The sequence below is a fragment of the Podarcis filfolensis genome (genome assembly GCF_964270895.1).
Source record: "Podarcis filfolensis genome assembly, chromosome: 4".
Lineage (NCBI taxonomy): Eukaryota > Metazoa > Chordata > Lepidosauria > Squamata > Lacertidae > Podarcis > Podarcis filfolensis.
In genome coordinates, this window is record NC_139607.1 from 77,494,299 (window position 1) to 77,522,214 (window position 27,916).

Sequence of the window (27,916 nt, forward strand, 5' to 3'; positions counted from 1 at the left end):
TAGATTATCAAAGTTATATGGGCCTCTAAAGTCCCTAGTCCACAGTACATGTAACAAGGACAGTGTAAAGAGCAATGTGACAGATAAAATGAAATATGTACAACTGCAGGCTTTCCATCTATTCTTCACTGATTACTTGTCCCCCGTTCTCCCAATTTCCTCCCTTACTCTTACTGTTCCATGCAGATTAACTTGTAAGAACTTGTCCTTGCCCTTATATTTCACTAATTACGTTAAAGCTTCCTTCTCTATATCCATCAAGCTCTACAGTGCTTTTGACAATCACTGTCTTGTACTTTCGTCTTCACCGTCCTGCAATTTACACGATTATTGAATCTCCATACCTGGCACACACTGAATCAAATTGGCAATCATTGCACTGAAATGGGCTCTCATGTCCTTAAGAATCTCCACCTCTTTATCGTTTTCAGCTTCCAGTAACATACGAGTCAGGTCAACGTATTCTAAGAATAAGGCTCCGAGTGCTAATGTATCCCGCTCCAAGGCTCCATTTGTGCTACGGTAAAGAAAAGTGGGACGTTTTAAGGAACCGTTCAGATATAAAACAAGAACTTGTGCTTGGCAGATTGCAGACTGCAACATTTAAAATATCAATTTCAAGAACGTAAAAAGGAAGAATCTAGTGGATAGATATGGAAAAGCCCCAATGTTATTTTACAAATGCTCTAAGGAATAATAATAATAATAATAATAATAATAATAATAATAATAATAATATAAAAAATAATAATGATCAGCACTGTCACAAGACCCTGTTCCACTCGAAAAGCAATATCCTACCTATCACTTATCACACCAGCATCAGCAAGTAATTCAAAAATGCGTAGTAGCTGTAACCGCAGCAGATCTCGGCGTTCACGACGCTTCTTATTCTGTGTTGCAGGAAAAGAGGTCAGTATTAATCACATCTATTACACAAATGCAGATCTTAAAAAAACAAGATCTAATCTAGCCTGGGCTCAGAACCAATATTTAAAGAGATGCTGATGACTGTTTAATAATATAAACTTTCTAATTAGCGCATACACATGACCATGTAGATTAGAAACATTTTCCTGCAAGAAGTAGTTCTAGGAAAGATACTATACAGTGGTACCTCGGTTTAAGAACAGTCCGGTTTAAGAACGATTTGGTTTTCCAAACTCCGCAAAACCGGAAATAGTGTCCCGGTTTGAGAACTTTACCTCGGTCTAAGAACGGAATCCGAATGGTGGAAGGGCACAGGCAGCGGGAGGCCTCATTAGGGAAAGCACGCCTCGGTTTAAGAACAGTTTCGGTTTAAGAATGAACTTCCAGAATGGATTAAGTTCGTAAACTGAGGTACCACTGTACTGACCCTTGAAAGAAGTGGGGGGGAATGGGTAAATTACTTTACATATGTGTTGGAATACAAGCTCTGTATTCCAAAACCCTTTACTACAAGAGATACCAGTGTCATTACTAACAATGGATTTATTACACAGGGTCTTTTAAACCACATTTTAAATCTTTCGCTCAATCGGTGCATCTGAAAAAATGTAATTGTGACATCCTACCAGGAACTATTCACTGCCTTGTACTTAAGTGCCTAGAACTCAGTGAACTAACATCTTTGGAATTCACTCTGGCTTATCGCTTTTAGTAAATTTACTCAGGGGGGAGCAGTAGCAGTGCTCCATTTGGAGAAAAAAATGCAATAGGAATGAGATCCTCCCTTCACTTCTTCATCCTCTTTGCCTCTTCCTAGTGAGTCACACCTCCTTGCATGTAAGGGGGAGGGTTTCTGGTAGCAGGACTTTGGAGTATTTCAGTTTACAGTGAAGCAGAGGCAATACTACCTATCAGTAGCACATTACATGCAACAATCCAGAATATCTTAAATCAGGGGCAGGGAACTTGTGGCCCTCCATCAGTCCCAGGTCAAGGATTTATTTATACATATTTAAAGACCACTTAAATAGACATTCTCAAAGCAGTATATATAATAAAACTTTCAACACAGATATCAGCAGATCTGTTTAAAATAGTATACATACAATAATTACCAATGAAACAGCTAGCAAAACTTTTAAACAAATGTACATGTCTGCATAGATGTGCTGAAATTTTTTTTAAGTGTTAAAAAAAAAGTGTCACCTAAAACAATAGAGAGCATCATGGGAGTTGTAGTCCCACATTTGGAGGGTCACAAGTTCTGCACCCTTGCCTTAAAGCTTAATGAATGGTTGTTTCCTCTTGAAATAAAATAATTTTATGTACATTTATATAAAAGTATTAGGATGAACGCTTGCCAAATCTGAAATTAGTAACACTTCTAATTGGCAGCATTTCTTCTTCCCTTTTAATATCTGCTGTTATATTTGTGCTGCCTCTTAAATGTGTTCATCTTAATTAAATCAACCAACCTCCGGTCTTCTCTCCAATGCTTCTTTCATTAGTGGGTGAAGTTCTTCCACTAATTCCCTACATTAAAAAAAAGAGTATGTGATGAAACAAAGTTCTTCATAAATGAAATAGCGGAATGACTAAGCTTTGACTCTTAATAACAGAAATTTTATATATTGGTCTGTCCCCCCCCCCATTGTATTACCTGGGTTATGAAGGTGTCCTAAAGACGTTAAAGCAAAGATTATGGGATAATGCACACAGAGACTTGTGATCTCGATCACACGCAAAAATGCTTGTTTAACCTGGAGGTAGGCTGTCTGAATTGTGCATTGCTTTGTAACGATTTGTTGGGTCTCTGGACTGTAATAAAGATTGATTGATTGATATATAATTTACAAATCACCCTGTTCCAGAAGTTCCGGTGTTTATGCAACAGAGGCCTGCCCAGAGGATGCCCAATTCTCTTCCTCATTGTGAAACATGCTGTGCTTACAATAGGGTTGCACTGACAAAGCACCATGCAGCAGTGAAGCAAATGGCAGCCCCTGTTCATGTGGTCTTTTGCCTGTATGTGTATACGTTGCAATATGCAATGTCATGGGTCTCCAGCTTCCATCATCAACTTCCATCATCACTGGCTACACTGGATGGATCTGACAGGAGCTGGAGTTCAACAACACCTGGAGGCTCCTATTCCTGCTGCAATGCACCCTCAAATACAGAGGGCCACCCGCCCTCTAGGAGTTTATGTAACTGAGTTATATTGCTAGGAAAGGGACCATGAAACCAGGGGGAACTACCTCTTCTCCATTTGTCACTTCTGAGATATATTTCCCCAGATTAGGAGAATAAGCTTAAACCTCAGTCCAGAGACGAGGCCACTAACAAATCCCAGTGGGACATTGCCAATGGGCCTTTGGCATCACAGGGAGTATGTCCTCCAGAATCGTCTCCAGACACAGAGAGCGGTGCCCCCAAGAGAACTGGGCCAGAGAGTGTACACACAAGGTATAGCACTTGGCTTGCTGCCTAGACACCAGCAATATTTTTTCGTAATCAGAAGACTCTTATAGAGTGGTCCTTCGAAATTTAAGATCAGCTACATTTTAAATCTTTGTCCATGCCGCTTGGGAGTGTATTCCACTTCATCTTGTGTCTCCCAAGATAAAACACTTGTCTTTGTTTGCAGGTCATTTTAAACCATATTAAAAATCAGCTATGGTATAACATGAAACACTCTGCTCTCCCTTGCTGCTGTGAAACAAATCAAGAGCCTGACTTGTTGTGATGTGTAAATTTAGCCTCGTGGTTTGTTTAGCTTGTTACCTGACATGCAGCTGGAGCAGGGGACGAGTGAAGCAAGAACCTTTCTGTAGTATACACCAGCATGCTGCATGTTCACATTAAACCAGTTTGTTTCTAACTATGGTTTAATGTGACATGTGAGCTGGGCCACTGCTAACCATTTATTATACTAAGGGTGCTTCCAGACAGGTGTTTATTGTGCTATTGGTGCTGCTCACACCTTTAGGTTTTACACAGCATCCACATAATGACTTCAGAATCAAAATGCCAATCTGAACTCTGCCCCCAATTTAATGCCCTTCCTGTTGAAAATTTTATACGTTTGGTGATATTAAGCCTCTGTTTGTAAGCATCCCAAAGCAATTTGAACCACGAGAAATTCATGGCGCATCAATACCTGAAAACGAGAGAATTTGTTCTTCCAAAGCCCAGCACAAGTGACTCAGTAATTTCTATGCTCTCAAGTCTCATCAAAGGCACTAGTTGTTTTAACAACACACCAACAGATGGAGTTCCTATAGCCTAAAAATACAATAAATTTAAACGGATATAATCATTAAAGCAATTAGAAAAGAATGACAACAAACGTACTGCTTTAATAGGTTTTGCTGGCAAATTTGAAAAGCATGTATTACAAAACAGAATTAAGTGGCTCAACAGTCATGAATAAGAGAGTGAGGATAACTCCCCCTTTGACTCTGTGGGGTCTGAGGAAAAAAGGCTGGTGTGGTGTCTATCTGGTCACAGGTCAAATGGCCGAGAAGAGACTCTTTTCTTCGTTCCTTTTTCTCTCCTGCTCCTGGGATGACCCAGAGGTGCAATAGTACTTCATATAATGTCAGATGGGTGGCCACCCGAGAGCCTTTTCTATAGTGGCTCCTGACCTTTCAAACACTCTTTCCAAGGAGGCCTATCTGGAGACCTTGTTATTATCATTTAAGTGCCATGCGAAAACATTTGCTTTCCCAGGCTTTTAAGAACTGCTAACACAAGCATTCTTGGAATGCTTTAGTTTGCTGCTTCAATTTGCTATATTAGTTCGCATGCTTTATTATCATTGTTATTGTTCTCCTTTTTATGTCTTACCATCCTGGGAACAGAAATTATTCTGAAGGTGTGGAAGAAATGTTATGTAAATAAAGAAGTAAATGTGGCTGCAGTTTGCCTCAGAAGCAAATCTAAATGCCGGTTTTTGCTTGCTTGTTTTGTGGGGTGGTGTCCGGTTCTACTCTGGCCTATAAAGATGACAGCGAAGGGTTAGGTCAAACAAAGTGAAGGAACCAGCCAGTTATTCTTCAGAGGACAAGAACTCAACAAAGCGGTTTAGAAGCATGTTGGATCAAAAAAACTGCCCGATACAGGAATTGTCTGCCACTTTCTGCCGAGGCAGAAAATAACTGTGAGTCTACAGAAGAGAGTATCGTTTTCCCTTTGCTTTGTTACACATCTGCCTTCTATCCCGAGTTGCAGAGCGCTGCCCAAATGTTTCAGAGGTGCACCAGAAATAATGGGGGCAGGGGATCTGCATCTGTCACACAAATGGTATGCGTGCATAAAAAGGTTAACATACTTCCCATATCTGCTCTACATCGTGAAAGGCATTTTGGCAGAAAGTCTGTGTGACCTTAATACTGGAACGAAAGAGCAACTGACACAAGTAAGTTGGCAACACCACTGAATAATTACCATAAGGTAAACGTGGCATATAATAAAAATTAGAACAGCCTTTCATCAGACTCAAGCAAAACAGACAAAATATAAGTATCACTGCCAATGTGGGATAAAAAATCACCTTATCATGACTCCGGCCATTGAATGGTTCATGTAGGTATGGTAATGGTTCTTCAGTTAAGTCCTATGGGGCCTGCCAAGTCTGTTTCCAGTTCCCAAGAATCCCAACTTATTTATGGGTTAGTAGTTCTGGGGCAAAGAGCAGTCCAGGCCAGCCATATGTGGGGTTTTTTAGTCTTAGGTAATATACTAAAATATCTAAAAGAATGTAGTATAAGCACTGATAACTGGGAAACACTGGCCTGCGAGTGCTCCAGTAGGAGAATGACCTTTACCAAAGGTGTCATGGACTTTGAAGAAGCATGAACTTGGGGCGAAAGGGAGAAATGAGCTAAGAGGAAGGCATGTTTGGCAAACGCTCACCGTGATCAACTCTCACCTGGAAACCTATGTCTCCACTGTAGAAGGATGTGTGGATCCAGAATTGGACTCCACAGTCACTTACAGACACACCATTAAGGCCATATTCATGGAAGACAATCTTACTCAGCTATGAGTGATCGCCAAAGAAGAAGACCCTTGATTCAACGCTGACAACTATGAGTGGTGAAGGATCTCAAATCCAGCTCTGCAATGGTTCTAGCAAGGTCTTTCCTAAGGATGTATGCACTTTGCCTTATAAGCAGATATGGAGAACCTGTGGCTCTTCCAATGATGCTGTACTTCAATTCCCATCATCCCCAACTCCTGGGCCATGCTGGTTCCTCACTCCTGGCTTACAGATGGCAATGCATGATATGTATAGAAGGACTAGGCTTGAGTCTAGGCTTAGGCTGGGGGGGGGTATGGAATCTGCAGTCCCACAACATCTGGAAGGCCGCAGGTTCCTCACTCCTGGCTTACAGATGGCAATGCATGATATGTATAGAAGGACTAGGCTTGAGAAATATAAACATATTTCTCATTTGATGGCCAAGTCATTTTAATGAAACTTACCTTGTTATCGTAACTAACAGTACCATCAGGTGTGGTAGCCATGATCTCAGGAGTCGAAACACGCAGATGGCCGGGGCTCATAATACTGGGTTTTGCTGCTCCAAAGCAGAGAATAAGGTAATTTCTCCATAAAGTGACATAATGGTCTCCACTGCTCGCTGTACTGGTTTTCTTTGCATTCACAGGGCTGCTGGATACGTTGTTTTAAAATAATAATAATAAAAAATCAGTTTGGGATATTACTTTGTTTTATTATTTTTCAAAGAGGAGACATTATAGCAATATAAAGGGGCTGATTTGGTTCAGCATAAAATGAAATTAAACTAGAAGGGGAGGATTGTAACTCAGTGGTAGAGCATATCCTTTGCATGAATGCAATACTGGGTTCAATCCCTAGCAACACCAAGTAGATTTGGGACAAACTCTGTCTAATACCCTGAAAAGCCACTGTGAGCCAGATGTTGACAACACTGATGGGCCAAAGGTAGCTCCTGAAGTTCTAAACTATGGCTACAGCAACAACATAAAAAAAGCACTCAGTGCTAAATTTTTTTGTAGGAAAATGTGCAGAACTGCTTTACATCTTTTATACTTCTCACTGCAGGCATGTGAAGGCGTTCACAGCAATTATTCTTTGGAGGTGAAGAGCTAAAGTTTAGAGGCAAATGCTTTCTCAATGTCACCTATAAGAAGCCACAGCTGAACAAAGATTTTAAAACCAGGTACCCCAATTCTAAGCGCAACTCTGCACACCAGACTACACAGGCTCACAAAAAAATAACCTTCCTATCAAATATATGCCATTCTGGTAGTTCCCTGATCTGTGGAATTTATTATTTAAAAACACTGAATACAGACCAGATCTATCAGTGTAATATGAAATATTGACAACCAAATAGTAATAAAACAATGGCAGAACTTACTTTGGATCAACCAAAGGCATGACCAGCTGCAGCCTTGTAAATGCATAAGGCCAAGCATAGCTGAGAGCAGTGGGACAATGCTTTGGTAAATTCTCTTGTCTAAGAAAACTGAAAAGGCAGAGAACCCAGGGATCTTTGACGGACTGTGCAAATATCCAGACGTGGGAAGGACTTTTTACATCATAATGGCTATTAACAAGGACCGCGTTCCATTCTACCAGCCACTGCAAATCCACATTATGTGTTAATGGTAACGTTGTCTGTGGGGGGAAAAGTTTTTTTTTTTTAAAAAAGAAAGAAAATCACTGTCAGCGTATTATTTCAGAGGTTGGCTTGCATTTTTTATTTTCCTGATAAGCTGCCCTTTCAGTAGGATGCCCATGTGTCAGAGGACAGCTCTATGTGAAGTGCTGTCTAGTTCAAATCTGTTTTAAATATTTTTAAAAAACCATTAAGAAGGAAAAGCAGGGGCCTTGAAGTTATCCAACAGCAGTCAGCTCCTGCATTGCAGACTGAGCAGGCACAAAGGTCCCTTGGTCATTCTTCCCACTATAAAATGCACTGTGTGGTATTCAGACTAGATCTGTTGACATTAATGGACTTAACTTAGTCATATTCCTTCATTACAACTTAGCTAAATACCAGCCATTCTGTTTAAATGGTAGCATTTATTTCCAAATTTGCATCAATCCAAAACCTCGCCATGTGCATATATATGCCCTCTCCTTTAGGGGCGATGCGTTTCTTCTTTTGGGGGCACTTGCAAGTAGCAAATCTGCATTTGGACCTGGATACCGGCTGCCAAACACTTGTTTGAAGAGATGTAAACACCACCATCCCTCCAACTGCAGCCACACACCCTGCAGTGTATTTCATTGATCCATCATTCATTCCGCTCAGGGCTCATCTACATGCTTTTGGCAGAAGTGAGCAGTGCCTCTGTGTTCCTGCCCCTTCTGCACCTGCATGCAGTCAGAATCGGTCCATGGCGTACTCTCTGTTCCTTAGTCAATTTGCAACATTGCTCCACTGACTATACTAAAGATACCTTGCTGCATTCTAGTGATGCACACTGATCCAATAACTGTTTAGGCAGGAGATCTGTTTGAGTGGAAGATTCAATCCATGCAATCCCATTAAATTAATGGGGTAGTCTGACTGTACAATAGATCTGAATCTGGATACATGCAAATCTCTGGATCCGGCTGGTAATTAAATTATGAAACCAGTTATTACCTAATATTCTGCTAAGACGTTGAAAATATCAATACAGCTACAATTACAGGCTAAAGTGATGGAACTGCAACAGCGGATCAAGGAGATTACCTGTGCTCTACTGAGTAATAAAATCTAATGCCTGAAGCAACTCTAAGAGTTTCTTAACATACCTATAATCTTTGTATCTGCATTCCAGTCTTTTTGGAACGTTGCAGTTTCTGTTTATTTAGCACATATGCATTGTGAACAGTTAGAGGATAACAAGAAGGTACTTACTGAATCTGAAACTGCCACATGAATGAAACTTTCCAGAATAGAAGAACTTAGTTGGTCCATGACATCAATCATAGGCCTATCGTCATCCTGTACATGTGAAGGTGACAGAAATTAAGTCATTTTTTAAAAAAGAGTGTTTGAAGACTAAGATATTTACTGTGGCATAAGCTTTTGTGGGCTAGAGTCTACCCCATCAGATGTATGAAATAGACATCTGTGTGTTGGAGAAGCATTAAAAGAGGAACAATCTCATATTGAAAGCAGTGATACCACGTATGAATCAACCAACTGAAGTTAACAAGCTCATGTATGACTCCAGGCACATCCAACCGTTGCAGGTAAACACTCAGTTTACGTGACATCCAGGTAAGTGAGCAATTTACTGTTTGTGGCAACTTAGCCACCTTATGCCCTGGTTCAAGTCAAAATGGTCAGTGTACTCCAGTTCAGCAGCCACCCCAATTTCTGAATGAGAACTGGTTCTAACTCACTTATATCCTTTGCACGAAACAGAATTATTCTGAGTGAGTCAAAGTGAGCCATTACTGCAGCAGCATTACTTGAAATTTTGTGAGACTGCAGTTATTCACTCCCTCTAGTGCAGTTGTTTTAAACAGTCAAAGCAGAACCATCCACTTACAAGAAGGAAGTTTCAGGAGGCTTGAGGAAACTGCAAGGTTTGCTGAAGTACAAAAATAATTGGGGGTGGGGGAACTAAAGAGAGAGGACCCTTTAAAAAAACCCAGTGAGGAGTGAGCATGCTCAGTGGCCACCGCAAAACAACAGAAGGAGATGGAATGGCTGACTGGAACACTGAAGAGCAACACTCCACGCTGTAACATTCTGCTGCAGATCCCACTAGAACATTCTCTGTTTTCGATTCCTAGCTCCCTCACAATTCCCAGAGGCACTCCTGACAACTGTAGCCATTCGGATTCATTTTGTGGACCAACCTTCTCCAAGGATGGTGTCCTCTAGATGTTCCTGACCATTGGACCATGCGGGCCGAGAATGGTGGGAATTGTAGTCTAAGGCATCTGGAAGACACCAGACTTGGGAAGGCTGCTGAAGAAACTCCACTCCCACACACTTCCCACCTTTGAACATTCCTCTTGCAAGAATTGACTGCTCTTCTACTTTGAGTGAGGAGGAATGCTAAACGGTGCACAAGCATACTCTTCCCATGGAAGCACAGCCCAATACTTATGCCATGACAACATCCTGATTCAGCTACAGCACTGCTCTATAATACACTTAGCACAACCAGTGATTTCTATTTTTTTTAATGTTTCAAATTCTTTGCAAATAAGAATCCAGTTCCATTGGATTGTAGGACTCTTTCAAATATTAGAGCTGTGATAAATCAACAACTGGCAAAGTGGGTCAGAATAAGTATCTAGTTTAGTGTGTGTGTGTGTGTTGTACCAGAACTTCTGCTTCATTTTTTGTGCTTACAGAGTTAATGCACTGACAGAAGCTCAACATGAGGTTAATTGTTGGATTTAGTTCAGTGTTTGCAGAACAGAAGTGCCCATCATAAAATGCCATACGACTTAAGGCATCATGTATTGAGGGGATGAAAAACTAGCCTGCTGTTTACTGAAGCATTCCAATGGCATGAACACAAAATATTTTGTTCTCCACTTAGCAACTTACTAACTGGGAACAAGGCGCTCCATGCTTTTGTATTTGACAAACAAGAATTAGTATTCTCTATGGTGCAAAGAAAAATGCAGTGCATGAAATCGTTTTATTACACATAGCTGCCAGCTGGACGGACACGATGTATCGGCCAATTCCATATTAATAAACATAACACTTTCTAGTAACAATGCTTTTTTTTACTATTAAAGGAAGAAATAACCTCCATCCAAGAACCATTTGTGTATCTGAAGGAATGTTAGAACAGGGGTCTGAAAGACTGAGAAACAAGAAATATGGGTTGTGTCTGCTCAGAGTAGACTCCCTGAAATTAACGGACCTAAGTTAGTAAAGTGCATTAATGTCAATGGATCTACTCTGAGTAGGACTAGCACTGGATACAACCTCTAATTTCTGTAAGTGAGCACCCAAGATTTCTAGGTAAGTTAGGAACCATTTTGCACAGGGGTTCCATTTCCGGCCCTCGTGAGTGTTGGCAGAGAACATATGAGTGTCCTCCACCCTGTTCCACCCTGCCTCAGCCCCACCCTGTTACTCCCCCACATTCTGACCTCTTACGGGTCTAAAAGGACCCACGTGTCGGCGATTGCACAGCAACAGGATGCGCCTAAAATGGCCGCCGCCTGTACATACTTTGCCTGTCAAGAATCCTGCCACATTTCATGTTGCTATCAAATCTAGTAAGAGGCATCACTCTTGTCTACCTTGAATGCAACTCGGCAAATAACCATTAGAATGAATGGAAACAAGGCAGCATGGTGGATTGCACTATTATCATTTACTGGATAAAGGCAAGTAAAGAAATCAGATGACAAATCAAAGGAGTCCCATATCCAACTACAGAATATTCAGTTAGTGTGTTAGATTTTGGGAACAACTGTGGGGCAAATAGCAGCTTTTGGAGTGAAGGAAATTAGCATCATGAAAAGGACACCTACAGGAAATGGTTAACTCTTCCTCAGTGTTGTGGTCCCTGCTCTCCACGGCTTTTATTCAAGTTTAAAATAAACAAACTACAGGAGATCTGATCACAGATCTGCCTGCTGCCATGTCTAGCTTGGCTCTCTGTCTATTCATTCTCACAGCTCCAGTGGTTATGCAAATAAAAACTAAAGGAACATAAAAACTTAAATATATTATCGTTTACTCAGAAGGAAGCCCCACCATTTCCAGTGAGGTCTTGTTGGTGCCTAAAAGCACGCACAGGACTGTAAGCAAAAGTCCATTTTAAAAGCAAAAGGTAATACAGCAAAACAAATTTTCATTTAAAAACCCCCCCAAATTACTTGGGGAAATTGTATTTGTGATGCAGGAATGAGAAGTCGTACCTCTGCTTGTCCCAGTGCAAGAAATAGAGCGCGGATCTCTCTGAGAATCAATACTGCCAGTTTACGTGTAGCGACCTGGAAACTGCAGAGTAACACTAGTGCAAAACCTTCAACAGCATGTAGAACGTTGGAATATGAACTTCTCTCCGTCTGTGTCCTGTGAGCGGATCCGTTCGGTATCAGCTGCAAAATGATGTGTTTGTATATTCCAACATAGGTCATTAAGCTTCAAGAGTTCATAATGTTAAAATAACGAGACAATAGCATGCAATGTGAAATTTAAGAAAAACGAAATGAAGATAAGATCCATGGCCATTGTGATACAATCCATTTCTTATAAGTTAAAAGATGGTTACCTTTAGATATGCTTTATGATAACAGTGCTAAATACTTATGCCATAATCTATATATGCAATGTTTCATTGCCCCTGTAACTGCAAAATTTCTGTATTTACAGAACAGGGAGGTAGACATGCCTTGCTGAATTGGGCTGTTTTGTTGGTTTTTACAAATAGGACTCTCCTCTTAGAAAATACATTTGCGTTTTGTTGCACAATTTGGTCTGCTAAATTTGACCTCTATATGTTTGTTTACACAATTAGCCTGGAATAACACCCCACCCCCCTGAAGTCCCACCCGTTTAAGCATTCATGAGTGGATTTATAGTGGTCCAACTGTGAGGGCTGAACTGATATAAAAATATTGCCATGCCCAATGTGCAAATTAAACAAATGTGGCTCTAATTTAAGACACATCAATGTATACAAAAATTTAGCCAAATTGTTCTGAAATGTAATGCGATACTTTTGAAGTCTTACCTCTGTAGACCTGCCTTTTGCCTGTTCGCTGGCTTTTCCAGGAGTGTGCATTACAAGTTTCCATTGCGTAAGCAACTGTAACAGTAATTTTAAGGACGTGTCCAGGAGGCTATGATGCATATCGTTAACTTCACGCAACAGGAAGTTTGTGAAGCCGAAAAGCACATCCTCTCTCCAATCAACAAAATCAACTAGCAGGCCCTGAAGTGAATTTTGAGCGATGTGCCGAAGTTCATCATCCATGTGGATAGAAAGCCTATGTAAAAATAAAGCAACTTTCATGTCAGAAATTACCCAAGTACTAATTTGTGATCAGCACACACCCAGGCTAGCCAAGCATTAATCCGAGGCAAAAAAATTAATAAACCTATTCTCAGTCATCCTCTACAGCACCGCTTGTAAGAAAAGAGTGCAACTTTAGAATTTTTTTTTATGAATAACTAAGGCTGCAATTCTATACCCATTTCCCTTGGAGTAAACTCCAGTCAATTCATTGGGATGCACCTCAGCAAGGAGGGAGTTCTCCATGAGAGGAACTATCACTGAAAAGAAGTGGCACAGTTCTTCACAATCAAGGCAAATGCGGCCCACCAGACAACCACTGTGGCCCAGGGCTGGCCTACCTATGAAGTGGTGTGAAACAGCTGCCTCAATTCAATTTATTTATTTACGGCTATTAGCCCATAAAATATGTACAAACATAAAAACACAGGGACATAAAAACAGATATATCCGACAACAGGAGGTGAACACCACGATGCAAGGGTGGGTCATTGAGCAGAGCCAAGTGACAGCTTGGGGCCAGGAGAGCTCCAAGGGACAGATCACAGAAAAGGAAAACTGAAGACGAACTCCGACATGCACTCTCATCATAACAGTTCGATTAGTTTTGATGTTGTTGTTGGTTTTTGGTGGTTTTTGAGTGTGAGATAACCGCATTCAGAAATCTCGCCACCTGCAGAGTTACAGAAGGATCTGTATCCTGCAAAAGCAGTGCGGCGTGTGACTCAACAGGCCTGCCAACCAAGCGCAGTAAAGCAGGACCCAGGAATTTAGCCCTGGCTACGCTATGTAGGGGACAGTTGAACATTATATGTGAAAGAGATTCAACAGTTTCCCCGTCACACACACATAGCGGAGACACCAAACCCTTAGAAAATCTGTGGTTCAGCAGGTTCGATGGAAAGACATTGAACCTTGCACGAATAAATGCACGTCGGTGTGGTACTGATGAAAGAGATGACATATATGATGGAAGGCCAAGTGGTGGGGTTATTCCGTGATACCTGGGGGAGCAGACACCCCCACCTCTGGCGAGGTTGTGTTGATTTTCAATGTCCGCTAATCTTTGCTCAATAAGGCTTTTGGCTGAGCGTAAGTTCATCTTTAAGGAGTCCGCTGGGGAAATTCCGATGCTCAGAAGTTTGGCATGGATTTTCCCTACCCACGGATTGACAAAGACGTCCCGCCAGAGGCACTGAAAAAGGTAATGGTCGGGAAGCCTATGCCAGCTGGACAGCCAATAGCCAAAGACTCGCTTCCAGATGACAGTCTCCAATGAACAGCTGCCTCAGGCAGTGGAAGCTCCCCAAAGATGCCCCACCACCGGCGGAGAAGTGGTGCTGGCATTGGTGTTGATTTCTGGTGAGATCTTGTGAGATTTCCAAAGACACCTTGTGAGATCCCACCAGCAATCAGCAGTACTTCCAGTAGAGGCGGGTGGTGCTGGCAGAGGCGAGTGGCTCAGTGGCAAGAGCAGCAGAGCGGAGTGCACTTCCTGTTTCACCTCAAGAGCTGAAATGGGATGCACCACCCCTGCTCTGGCCTGACAGGTGCTTGACTCCTCTTTGACTGTTCTGTGTGTTCAGCCAGGCAGCAAATACAAGGGGTTTATCCAAGTCCTAGTGGGTAGGCATATATGACTAGCAAGCTACACTTGGCTTGGTGAGCTACAAGTCTAGAGTTTTAGGACTGAAGGAGAAACAAGCAACAAAAATGGTAGTTCTCTTAACATCAGAACTGCATTTCTTCACACAATGACAGAGCTGAAAGGCTACATCCAACTAAGTTCAGAGGTTTCATTTCTTGCTATCCTCACCACTCTCTCCTTCTTTGCCCTCTATTATTTCCCTCCTTCAAATTTTAATTTACATTTTAAGCACTATATAAATCAATATGGCCAAGGGCCCAAATAACCGTGAAACTAGTTATGTAAGCTCAAGGGGGCTTTAGACTTGTTTTTTCGTCTACGTCAATGCCCCCATGACAAATGGCAAACCGGTTCTGAAATGGAGGAGAGTGCGATGATACGGCTTTAAAGGAAAACAAGTCAATAATTGTGCCGGGCTACTTGCAAGACCCCTGTCAGGCTAAGTAGCTCTTTGAATCCCAGCCTAAACAAGCAATCTATATGTAGCATTATGCAGGCATGTATCAGCACAGATGAACAAACACTGATTGGACAACACAGCAATCAATTCCATTCTCTCCACGCAAACAATAACCTGAAAAGACTGATTCATGTTGCATTATGGAAAGGTGATAATTCACCACACCTATAATAGTTCCATCCAACTACCTCCGTCACAAACCGGACAGCCTTTACATCTTAGCTCCAATTACCAGTCTTTTAACATTTCATGTCATTTACCTTGAAAGCAAATCAATCAGCTCCAGTTTAGACATTCCGTCAGGAAGGAGTCGTGGAATAGCAGCAACACAGGTCCTGAAAAGGTCGATTTTTGGTTTTCTTTCACCTCTGAATATAAGAAAAAGAATTTATGCATTACTAGTCAATGCTTAAACATGAGGAGGAGAAAACAACAACAGGTGGTATTCAATACCTGCACTAGAGAAACAGGATTTCCCCCTTCTGCTGCCTGCTTGTACACTGTTCCCCAATTTGCTCTGAAGTATTGTGGGAAAAGCCAGAACAGATCTGAGGGGGGGGAGGTGCAGGGGGAGAACAGTCTGCTAACCAAACGTTCATTTTAGTGCAGAATGCTTAACACTTCCCTTCTTGTCATCTCCCCATTGAAAATCCCCTCCCATAAATCCCATGCTTTTCCATCTACAAAAGAAATATAACTGAGTCCCCCCTTTTTTTGAGGATGGTGATGTTGAGCAGAAAAAAGACATGACATGAAAATGCCTGCCCTGCCCATGTCTCCTTCAATTCCTCCAGAAAAATTTGCAGCCAGCCAGCTAAGAGACTGTTACATGGCCCTGTGTTGTATCATCTAGTTCTTGCCCAGAAATGGATAGGCATTCATTCTATTCATTAGCAAACTCTTTTTTATAAGACCTGGTTTTTTCAGGGTGGGATGGGGAGAAAACCCACAGAACAGCTATGCGCTAATCAAGTTGTACAAATTCACTTGAAGTAATCCATAAGCAAACACGCACGTGATCATATCTTCAGGTTCTTTGTTCAACATCTGTATGTTAGTGAGCATCATACACCGCCCAACTTCTTTATCAAGATGTCTCAGTATGTTGTCTACAGCTTTTCTTACTTGAGAATAATATATTGACATGCCTGGAAAAGTATACAGTGGGTTGATATTAGTTCATTGAATAAAAACTTAATATAAAATCTATAATTTTATATTTTTGCACATATTAACATAAAATCCAGTACTGTAGAAATATTCATTTCAATAATGTGTAGTTATTGTAAGGTTCAACTTGTAAGGTTCAATGGCATATATGCAGCACAAAGTGTTTCTTTGATACCCTGAATATGAGTGATCTCTAGCCCTCACAACTTCACATAATATGGAATGTTCAGAAGAGAGTTACTAGGAAAATATTCAGATTTTAATGCTTAGGTATCTCATAGTTTCCAACCATAACACGAAACAGGTAGCATGCCCAATCACAATAGATGACTGGCGTTGTAGTCTGTAAACGACCCAAGATTCTTTTTGAAGATGGGCAATTTAACAACCAAGTAAATAAACAAATAGTCTACAACACTGGAGGCCATCATGTTGACTACCCCTGCACAAAGCCACAGCAAATACATTATAAATTTAGTTAAAAGCACTTCCTGGTTGCCACTGACAACTAGAAATTATTTGCAGGTGATGGTGACTCAGGTCTCCCTGACTTGCAGTACAATCTCCTGTATGAATCCAGGCCTCAGACATACCCAGTTCAGTTCATTATGCTAGCAACGTCTGTGAACTTTGAAAGACTGCCGTGCAAATTCATAAACTGTTAAGAAACATGGCCCGATACTTGCCTATCATCTTTGCTTCCTCCTCTGTGAGGGTTTTGCTCAAGTATGTTTTCTTCACTCGTAACGTGTTCCCAGAAGGAAGCACAGCGCCAGTAACAGGCATCGGAGGCTCTCCATCTTTTTGTTGCAAGCTATCCGCAATAACCAAGAAGGCTCTCAGACCAATATTCATTCTCTGCAAATTTGGTGGGAAGTAAAGAAAGAACCAGTATTAACATAACCTTCTAAAGACAACATCAAACTTCAATAATACAAATAATTTTGTTCATCCAACTAATGGGGGTAGGGAGAACCTCCAGCCCATGGGTCGGACTTGACCTGCAAGGGGTTCAAATTTGCCTTGTGAGGCTGTTTCCCTGCCTGTCTGACACCTGATGTCCTATATGTGAAGCGCGCAGCAGGAAGACACACAGATGTCAACAAACCATTGGGAGCCTTAAAGTGCATTTGCAAGAGAAAGCAGGCTTCAGCTCTACTGCTCATCAGCTGATGGGCAGCAGAAATGAAGCCAGTTGCACCAGATGTGATAGCCAGTTCATCAGAGGCAGAAATCAGGCTTTGGGCTCTATCACACACCAGCTGACTGGCTTTTAAAGCTGAAGCCTCAGATATTTTAAAGCCCTGCACATGGCTCTTTGCACACCGGGTGACAGACAGGTGAGCCAATCAACGTGTCAAATTTGGGCCACAAGGCTAGGAGCTGCCCTGTAGTGCGGAAAGGGTTTCTCAATCTGACCCAGTATGTGCTAGATGGACAGAGCTGCCTGAGGGACTTTAATTTCAGGAGCACTGATCAATGTCGAACTGATTTAACTAGCACCTGACTTGCAGAGTCTATATTGAAAATACCTGGAGATCAGTGTGGAGCGATCAGAAGTTTACATGGGGTTCTATGTTACATAAGCAGACTAAGGTTCCAATAAGAATTTAAAGACTGACAGAAGCACATTCATGTGGAAAACGGTCCTGTGAACAAGTGGGGTGATGAAGGACTGTATCTCAGCCCTTTTCAAGCCAGAAAAGGGCTGAGATACAGTCCTTCATCACCCCCTTTTCACTCAGGCAGCTTAGGAGAGCAAAGAACTCTGGGAGGCAGGGAACTGTGCCTGCCTCCCAGAGTTCTCCTGTCTTCTTCACATGACAAGGGTCATAACTCAACCCATTTGGGTCCTCAGTAGCCGTATCAAATTTATTTTTTCCACTATACTCAAACCAAAAGCAGTATCTGTTACAGAATGTAGGGCACACTCGTACAGCTTTCCAAGAATGGTGCAGCTAGCCATTAAGTCTAGTTCTTTCTCTCTCCCTCTTTTTGTCTTTGTATTCTGTATTGTTGTCATCTTGTATGTGATTCCCCACCCCCACCCCCACGTGTGGAACAGCTGGAGGACAGATGTATTAAGGGAAACTGTGAAAATGGAAATCAAGAACTGAAGAGATAAGCTGAAGGATGACAAGTTGGGAATGAGTAAAATATAAAGGCAACAGATGACTGACACTTTTTTTTCTCTCTCTCTTTCTCTCTGTCACACACACACACACACACACAACACACACATACTGCATTATAAACTATAAAAGCATAATGATATCATACCTCTGGGTTGAGACTAAATGCTTTTGCTGGTTTTCCAACACAAAGAAAATCATAAATTATTTCTTTCATTGCAAAATCCAAACGCTCCTACGATGAAAAGTTAGAAAAAAGAAAGAGAATTATTGCATGCCAACCATGAGCCTGGTAAAATTATAGGAACGGAACATCAACCATGTACAACCACAGCTCATTTTTGCAAGTCTTCCTCTATTGTGGTAGATTGTTCCCTTAATGAATAACCACTACTTATCAGTGTTGCAGACGTCATTTGTTTTCTTTCACAGAACCCACTTCCAAGTGTGATTTCCATTCCCAATGAAGCCTTTTTACTTATCCATAGAAACAAGTGACTCCTATTGAGTGCCTGAAAAATTAATAACTTATGATGGAGAAGCAGAGTAGGTTTTGTACCCTTTGCACCAGACTTATTCCCATTTTGCTAAACAGTTTAGCACAAGACTGGGGAACCTGTGGCCCTCCAGATGTGGACTACAACTCACATCAGCCCTAGCCAATGGTCACGGATGATGGAAGTCGCAGTCCAACAATTTCTAGAGGGCCACATGTTCTCTGCCCTTGGGATTAGTGTGATGTCTGAATGATGCAAATGTAAAATGTCAAGATAAAAACGTCCCACTGCTTAAAACTTGCAAGTGTTTTCATACCTGTGCAATAAACTGTATAATTTTCACAAATATATTTAGAGGCATGTCTCGTGGTACAACGCCACGGGAACCTTTCGGGAAAAGAGTTGTGATGATTGTTATAAGCCGGCTGTAAAACAAAAGGAGAATGTTAGCACAAGTTCATTCCCAGCAAGGCATCCCTGTGTCATCTTGTTTAAATATTTGGAAGAAGCGTGAAGAAATCTTGACGAAGGACAGAGACTTTTTCTCCTTTCTTCCAGATTAAAAGCCACAGAGGCATTCTGCCTATAGCACATACTAAAGGTTACAGAAATGACCCCTCTCTAGGTCAAGAAAACAATATGGATGTTTCCCTGATTGTAAGTATGTAAGGCAGGTTTGTGAAACCTCAGACCTGGGGGGCCAAATCTAGCTTTCCAGGCCTCAACATCCCCAGGCCTCCCCAGGCTGCATCTTCTCTCTGCAGTCCACACCACTCACCAGCCCTGCTCTGAATACTCACACCAAGTGCTTTTGCTTTCCTTGAACTGTGATAATGCCTCTTGCTTGCATGGGTGGAGGATGGGTTTATGGGTGTGGCTGGAATGTGGACTAGTGTACAAAGATGAGTGTCACATCCATTGCTCCGCCCACTTTTACTGCTGGCTCCGCCCACTTTTGCCTAGGGCCACACCCAATGCTTGGCATGCGACTCTGAAAGGCTCCCCATGAGAGAATAAGAACTTAAGAAGAGCTTGCTGGAGCAGACTATTGGCCAGGGGTGTGCGGTCAATGGACTAGGGGGACTAGGCTAGTCCCCTAAATGTTCCTGGTAAATTAGAGTATTAAATTCTGGCGCCTCCTTCTTAAAACCTGGGACTTCTCTGTCTTAGGGAGGGAGGTGCGATGCTCCAAGGGGGTCCAAGAGTCCTCCTTCCACCTTCCCATCTAGTCCAGCATCCTAGTCTCATGGCTGCCAGCCAGATGCCTGTGAGAAACCTACAAAGCTGGACCCAAGCACAAGAGCACTCTCCCCTCCTGTGGCTTCCAACAACGGTACCCACAAACCTTAACTGCCTGCAATCATGGCTATCAACCATTGATAGTTTGCCTACCCATGGCTTATACGGAAGATAAAAGCTAAGGCCCGGGGGCCGTATCCGGCCCCATCGCCTTCTAAATCTGGCCTACAGACGGTCCGGGAAACAGTGTGTTTTTACATGAATAGAATGTGTCCTTTTATTTAAAATGCACCTCTGGGTTTTTTGTGGGGCATAGGAATTTGTTCATCCCCCCCCCCAAAGAAAAATATAGTCCGGATCCCCACAAGGTCTGAGGGACAGTGAAAAAGTTTGCTGACCCCTGATATAAGCTATAGAAGCTTCTCCACACCCATAAAGGGCAAATTTTTTTAGGGGTCAGAAGTGCATCATGTACTTATCAAATCACTCTATACACATGTGCTCAAGCCTGGATTGCAGAATACAACATAGGAATTCATATTTATCAATTCCGCCCCATTCACATTTTGTTGCGGAAAAAAATAAAATAAATAAAAGACAAAGGTCTGAGAAAGGAGAGAAATCTGAAAAAGAGATATTCAGATGAGGCTGTCCTCTTCCTTTCTATGTGCTAGGGTGTGATCCATGTTTACAGACAGGAAATGATGTGACCATGAATATAGCTTGAGAATTATAAATACAAGACTCCTTCAATGCAAAGGAGGGGGCCAGGAAGGTCTTTTGGTTAAAGCTGTTTGACCATTATGTGATAAACATTCCAACAGTAACAAAACCTGGAAACACATTTTTACCTTTGAGTAGTTGTATTGCTTTCACATTTAATTCTAATCATGTAAACCCACAGTAGTCTGTAGAGAGATTCCAGTGCAACACGAGCCATTTTGGGATCTTTGTTCTAAAAGCAACAAATACATATAGCAGTTTTCACACACATAATTTCCCATCTCTTCAAGTCTTCACTTTATTTACTAAATAAACAATGAATGATTGCAAATGAGCTGGCTAGAGTATTTCACCACTGGATTCTTATAGGAATTTAAAAATATGATTAGAAGAACTGAATTTTAAGCGTTTCTCTACTAGACATTAGACATTGTGGCAAGAAGCCACGGATAGATTCGTCTTCCATGAATTCCACTGTGACGCAACTGTAGGTATAGACACGACAGACTGCAACTGCCACCCAAACTCTATTGGTTTAGTTTTAATAATAATATTAATAATAATAATTTATTTATACCCTGCCCATCTGGCTGGGTTTCCCCAGCCATTCTGGGCGGCTCTCAACAGGATATTGAAAACACGATAAAACATCAAATATTAAAAACTTCCCTAAACAAGGTTGCCTTCAGATATCTTCTAAATGTCAGGTAGTTGTTTATTTCCTTGATATCTGATGGGAAGGCATTCCACAGAACAGGCACCACCACCGAGAAGGCCCTCTGCCTGGTTCCCTATAACCTCACTTTTCACGGTGAGGGAACTGCCACAAGGCCCTCAGAGCTGGACCTCAGCGTCTGAACAATGGGGGTGAAGTTGCTCCTTCAGGTATATAAGTTGCAGTGGTGCAAGGAAGAGCGGTTTGTGAGGGTGTGCAGAATTGCAGCAATAGCCTCCAGGCATCCGGGTCACTGCTGCTTACCAGGAGGAGGACAGGTGAGGCAGCCGCAAGGTCGGGTCTGCAGGCCTGCACTGATGGAGCCATTTTAACACTCTTACACAACCCTGACCTTGCCACCTCTCTCCCCCTCACCCACCTGCCATATGACAGCAACTCCACTGCTGGGAGGCTATTGCTCTGGCTCTGCCCCATCAGGTGAACCACTCCTGGGGGCAAGTGCATCTTATGCCCCTGCAGATGATATTGAATCCTAGTCAACAGGGACAGAACCACCTGACTCTGCCCTGCTTCCCAGAGATCCTTACCCTTTCCATCATACTTCACTTACAGCCAACACTAGCAGGAAAAAATTGGTCAGATTAAGGTATGGCATGTAGGACCCTCCAAAGCTGTTAAAATAGTATGTGGCAGATTCATTATACTATACACAGTGAACTAATAAATTACAAAAGAGGAAAGATATACATATATATATATACTAACTTTGAGATTGGACAGGCAGTTGTTGAGGAAAATATGCCATCTGTTTAAAAAGAACTGCTTCTGACTGACACAAAGCAGGCAGGTTACCAAAGGATACAAAGCCTAAATAGGAGACAAAGAGGATACAGAATTATTTGAATGACAAAAAAGGAGGAAACTACTTTAGCACCCGATCTGCAGTAAATTCCAGAGGCCAATATCTCTTCAGTGCTACATTAGATGCACCAGCCAACACAAACACTTCGCTCAATATCATAGTTAAAAAGAACGCTGTTATGAATTTTGATGATGACTCTGTATAGATGTAGAATTACTTTCTCATTAGAACAATAAAACATATCTGTCTCGCACTACCCAGAGAATCCAGAATGCTGGCCAATGTTTTGTAGCAGCATAGCACTGGTTTGTGTAATATTCCTGTGAAAAATTATAATGTGAAGAATAAATGTATATATTTGACGTGTTCAAGAATACCTTGTCATGGAGGACTCAGTATTCCCCTGCAAAGGAGCAACAGTACAGACAAACACGGTCCTTGGCTTTAATGGACAAATTAACAAACAAATTCAGCTACCATGGGCACACCTCAATTATCCAAAGTGCATATTTGGACAGCTTTCCTTTTTCCAGATTTTGTGCTAATTCAGAAGGTCCTGCCCACGTTCTGTTAACCAGATTAGTCTTTTAGTTAGGGCTTGCAGTGGAAGAAATGGCATGATGCATTTGAGTGCTGCTCGGTTATCTCTCAAGTACTCAGAATAAGATCACCAAAGCTGTAAAAGTGATTTGCCAATTGCTCAGGAGGAATCTAGTGTCTGCTAGAAGTACAATCCCATGCAAAAATAAGTTCTGTTCAGTTCTGTAGGTCTTACTCCCAGGTAAATGCAACTTCAATGTATAAAAATGTACCTAAATCCTCATGGCTACTATTTTGTGTTATTCTGAACACCTATTGTGAATTTTCCTACTTTGCTTGCATCTTTTACTTCAGTCCTCACAAAAATCCCAAAAAAAGATTGAAGCCTCCAAATGTTTTCAAAACATTTTGCATTTTATTTATGTTTCTATGTCCATTCTACTTCCTTCAACTTGAAATTTTACTAATCAGAGTTGCAATCTGGGAAAAGTTACGCTGTATTTTTCTTATTCAAATTATCATTATCTTTGGCTGACCTTGCAATCAACAGAGGCGAACTAGGCCAAGATACCCACTTTTTAGGGAGGTGATTACACTTCTGTCCCTGAAACCAATGGGACTAAAAATTAATTACTTCTTGTTGGATCAAACCCAATATTATTAATTGTTTCTGGAAGGATTATGCATTGTGTTAGAAAACTAGACCCTTAACTTTCTCACAGTTACAAGCTTCATTGCATTATGTTAGCCACTACTAGGCTGAATGAAGAGATAATGATCACATTAACTAAAGCAAAGCTGTCGTGGAGATATGTGTAAGCACTACTGCCCAACTCTCTCCTACTCCTCTTTTACTTAAGATAGGTAATGTTTTGTAAAGGTCCAAGGCTTCAGAATGTTTTAGCAGAGTCTGAATTACTCTGATCCACTTGGAGAGGCAAAATGCTTAAGGCACCCTGTGTCAAACTGATTCACATCTTCATTTAATTCAGCCCTACTACAGCTTCCCAAAAATAAATGCCTATGCCACTGTTCATCTCAGAAGAAGAAGTAGAATTCTACTTAGCAGAACACAGAGGGGAAAGGGCACTGCTGCTTCCTTAAATTGGTCCGATTGCGGGGTGGGGAGGAAACCGCCTGAGAAATGCCTTATTAATGTGTATTGACAAGTAACACACATTCCTTTCATTTTCCCATTCCTCATGATAATCTTTAGAACAGAGAGTAGCAGATGATGGAAGTGAAATTATGAACGTGTTTAAAAGCTACAAAGCAGCAATATGACTAGATCTGACAGAGACATGCGAAGCCAGATCACGCAGAGGCTAAAACAGATGTAGGGTTTCTTGTTTAAATATATAAAGTCTCACAGTAAAGCAGTAAATTGTTGTGTACAGAATGAGATACAGGGAGATAATTTTGGAATCATTTCCGAGAGTCTTGTGAGAGAAACTTGCCTAAAGAGATTTCTGACAAAGGATTTTAGCTTCAGCATTACTAACCAGCGAGTGCTTCTTTCGCGAAGAGAGTTCAAGCGTTGTGTCATACAGACTTTCAACGAAGTTCCTCAGACAGGGGACATTGACTTCATTTTTAACAGCCTGGAAAGAGACCAGAATCAGCATAAAGTTCTATCTCAAGATGGCTTTTTCTAATCCATCTTGAAAAGTCATGTAAACAAGAGTAACTTACAGCAGCTACTGGGACGAGAATTTCAACAAACAGCCCTGCTAATGCGTGTTTGATATCTTTGTCTTTAACTTCAAGGAAATAATGTGCACATTCCTGGAACAAAATAGGGAAAAGTTGCACAGGGTATTTGCATTATACTTGACAAAATATTTGTCTTTGTTTTACTGAACAATATTACTTCATAAACGAAATAGTCCCCACTATTCAAGGCGGCATGCACCAAGGTAAAAATGCCTAATTTCAGCCTAATAATAAGAATTATCTGTCAAATACACAAATATGAAAGATTGATGAGCAAACCTCTCTGTGTTAGCAACAATTATACAACGGAAATTTCCCCAGTCATCTTGATGCAGCAAAAATTTCCTGTATTCCACCTTTCTTTACAATGGAATCCATTTGAGAGTAAAAGCCACATTCCAATGAAATCAGTTACTAGAATCCCACCGACTAGTGTAAAGTATCCTGATTGCCTCATCTAAAAATGTACAGTGATAAGGAGCCACATTACCTGCATAAACTGAAGAGAGGCTTCAAAATCCTCCACTGGATACATCTTGATGCGAAAAAATTTCATTCCCATTATCAGACTGATAATGCTCTGAACAATATAAGGGCTCTGCTCTTTATGTCGCAGCTCTTTTAATTCTGCCATGAATTTCTTCTTCACAGCTGGAAATCTTTAGGCAACAACAACAACAACAAAAGCTACAATGACGCTTCTTTCAAAGCAGAAGTTTGAGAGCAAAACGAAGTTCCACTGGAAAATGGAAACTTGCCATTACAGAACATTTTTCTCCTAGAAATACTATTGATATTTGTGAGTGATAGGACTGAAAGGGTCTAGTAACAGATGAAACCGCCAACCCCCTCCCCCCAATGTTTGGCCTTGAATCAAATAGGAGACAACCTGAACCAAGGGATGCCAGACTTTCGAGAGACAACCTACAATAGAAGGAAACCTCAGGACCAGGGACCAAATGTGGCTTACCAGGCCTCCCTTATTGTCCCTCAAAATTCTCCACAGGCCATATCCCTTATTTTCTCTGTTTTGAACCCCAAATGTTTTTCCCCTGGATGGAATGTGTCCTTGAACTCTGATAATAGAGATGGAGGATAGAAAGGGGTATGTGTAGTAACTAGCCTATAGTACATAGACAGAATCTGTATTCATTGCTGCATCTATTTGCCTCAGGGCTTGCCTACCACTATCAGAAAATCCTCAGAAGGGTTACCCAGAAGGGAGTGTGTGGCCCTTGGGCTGAAAAACATTCCCAACTCCTCCTCTCACACATAAATATTTTTAAGTGGAAAAGGCAAAACAAAAACAGGAGAGTGGCAGAAAGCATCAGTAAGAATGAAGGGCAATGTGCTTCAGGATCTCAAATTATCCGTGAAAGATCAGTGTTATCTCAAAAGATAACATGGACTTATCCAATCAAAGACAATCAGATGGAAAGAAAATGCTGTCACAAAAAAAAATGTGCCTTCAAATTTCCTCCCGTAAATATGAATAAGGTTGTTTGCAGGGGGAAAGAAAAACAACACTGCATATAATACACCGAGCTAAATGAAATAATCACATTTTTATTTTATTTTTGGCAGGCGGATCTTCACCTCTGCGAATTACCCTGATTACAAAAAGTCTTTCCATTCCTATAGGCGTTCCATGTTTGGCATTAATGGGCTGAAGAAAATGAGGTTTCTGCAAGCCTATGCCAAATTGGCTTAGGACTGCTTGACTAGATGTTGAAGCCACCTTCTGTGATTCTACAGGTCTCCATGCCAAGCCACAACTTGATAAACAAAGTGCTCATGAGTAGAATGATTTATTCCTTTAATTTCTCTTCCGGGGGGAAACAAATACACCTCTAACCAAATACCCTCATGGTGTTTTTTCTTTAAAAAAGAAAAACCTGCAAAATATTTCAGGCTTTGACTAGATCTCTTATTAAAGGCACTTACTTTGCTTGTGCTAGCACCCCTATTACTTCAGCATACAGATCTGCAACAATGTGCATATTTCCAGTGTTAGGACCAAGGTACCTACCAAAGAACAAGTCAGAAGTTTAAGAATATGCATTTTATTTTTATCTATCTATAACGATAATGATATAGATATAGATAAAGATACAGATATATATAGATATAGCACAGTAAAGCTAAGGTTTGACTGATCAAAGATCACAAGGTACTCTTTATCACACAACGATGCTCGCAAATTTTTATGTACAGGGTACACTCTTCACCATATTCCCACAAAGAACATCTAATTCTGCTAAGATTTCACAAATCTTGTGAGGATATCCTACAAAGCCACTTCCAGGCCTGCCCCAGGAGGTGGGGTTGCGGGCATCACGCCCTCCCCACGTGAGCGGGGGCTGCTTTCAGCCCCCGCGAGAGCAGGGGAATCCCAACCGTCCACGCCTCCCAGCCAGCCAATCGGCTGGCTGGGGGGGCGTGGCCTGCCCTATTTAGGGCCGGAGCGGAGGGGGCTCGCCCTCTCTTCTCCGGCTAGCCCCCACGTTTTCCCACCCTCCCTCCCTTTAGTTGGGCTTTAGGTAGGTCTGACTTTGCTATGGACTTCGGTCTGTCGCCGCAAGGGGCATGGTAGGAATTTTTCCCAATTGGCAATTTACAGCCTTTTGGTTTTTCGCCTACCTCGTAGCAACTCGTCACAACTCTTCGGCATTGGCGGTAGGCATTGGTAAGAAGGGGTTAAGAGGATGTGTGGGGGGGGAGGAACGCCATCACCTCCCCCCAGTGAACGAAGGGTGGTCCATTAAAGGACTCCGGGGGGCGTGGCCCTGTCCGAAGCCTATGGAGGTGTGGGCCAAAGGCACGCCCCAGAGCGGTGACCCGGGGGAGCTCCTAGTCGACGTGCCTCGGCGGGAGACTCCCCCGATTAGTGTTAACCCTTCCCCGTGTCTCCAGCAAATGGGCTGGAGCCGGATAGTCGATAGGACCAATGCCTAAGCCAATGCCTCTCATTCCTGAATTCAATAAAGTTGTGGCCTAATTCGCCCAATTAACCTTAATTATGGTGTCTCGTGTGTTTATTTATCTTGGTGGGGGGCGGGAACTCGCCACGCAATTCTCCTCTGTAGTGCTTTCTCAAGAGGAAGCCTTCCGTGTTGTGAAGGCAGGCAGACTGGAAATGGGGGACAGGGTGGCATGTCTACAATAAAGACTTAAATAGATTTTAACATTAATTCTTTAACTGCACGAGACCTCTAGGAGTAGTAATTCTGCAATTAATATTCAATACTCTCATCTAAGTATGACTCCCAAGATTATCTGAGAGAAACCATTGATTCTGGAATAAAACATGTTTAAGTTTGTTGAGTAGA

At 41.7% G+C, this 27,916-nt stretch overlaps 1 protein-coding gene across 12 annotated transcripts in view; it reads right to left on the reverse strand.

Moving 5' to 3' along the window:
• Positions 1-27,916, reverse strand: part of FRY (FRY microtubule binding protein) — a 193,732-nt gene that overhangs the window by 67,426 nt on the left and 98,390 nt on the right. For 9 of the 12 annotated variants that reach the window (XM_083608908.1, XM_083608906.1, XM_083608907.1 and 6 more), the window contains 20 exons: positions 26,532-26,612; positions 25,078-25,246; positions 24,567-24,659; positions 24,377-24,475; positions 22,238-22,339; positions 20,925-21,028; positions 19,151-19,259; positions 18,486-18,572; positions 16,892-17,063; positions 16,051-16,183; positions 15,296-15,403; positions 12,646-12,901; positions 11,828-12,010; positions 8,838-8,924; positions 7,344-7,603; positions 6,421-6,610; positions 4,091-4,215; positions 2,406-2,463; positions 802-893; positions 345-517 (listed from right to left, as the gene is read on the reverse strand). In XM_083608908.1, coding sequence (XP_083465034.1) covers positions 345-517; positions 802-893; positions 2,406-2,463; positions 4,091-4,215; positions 6,421-6,610; positions 7,344-7,603; positions 8,838-8,924; positions 11,828-12,010; positions 12,646-12,901; positions 15,296-15,403; positions 16,051-16,183; positions 16,892-17,063; positions 18,486-18,572; positions 19,151-19,259; positions 20,925-21,028; positions 22,238-22,339; positions 24,377-24,475; positions 24,567-24,659; positions 25,078-25,246; positions 26,532-26,612 — 2,681 coding nt within the window. The remainder of the gene's footprint in view (positions 1-344; positions 518-801; positions 894-2,405; positions 2,464-4,090; positions 4,216-6,420; positions 6,611-7,343; positions 7,604-8,837; positions 8,925-11,827; positions 12,011-12,645; positions 12,902-15,295; positions 15,404-16,050; positions 16,184-16,891; positions 17,064-18,485; positions 18,573-19,150; positions 19,260-20,924; positions 21,029-22,237; positions 22,340-24,376; positions 24,476-24,566; positions 24,660-25,077; positions 25,247-26,531; positions 26,613-27,916) is intronic. The other 3 variants (XM_083608909.1, XM_083608912.1, XM_083608914.1) reach the window with 1 other exon arrangement.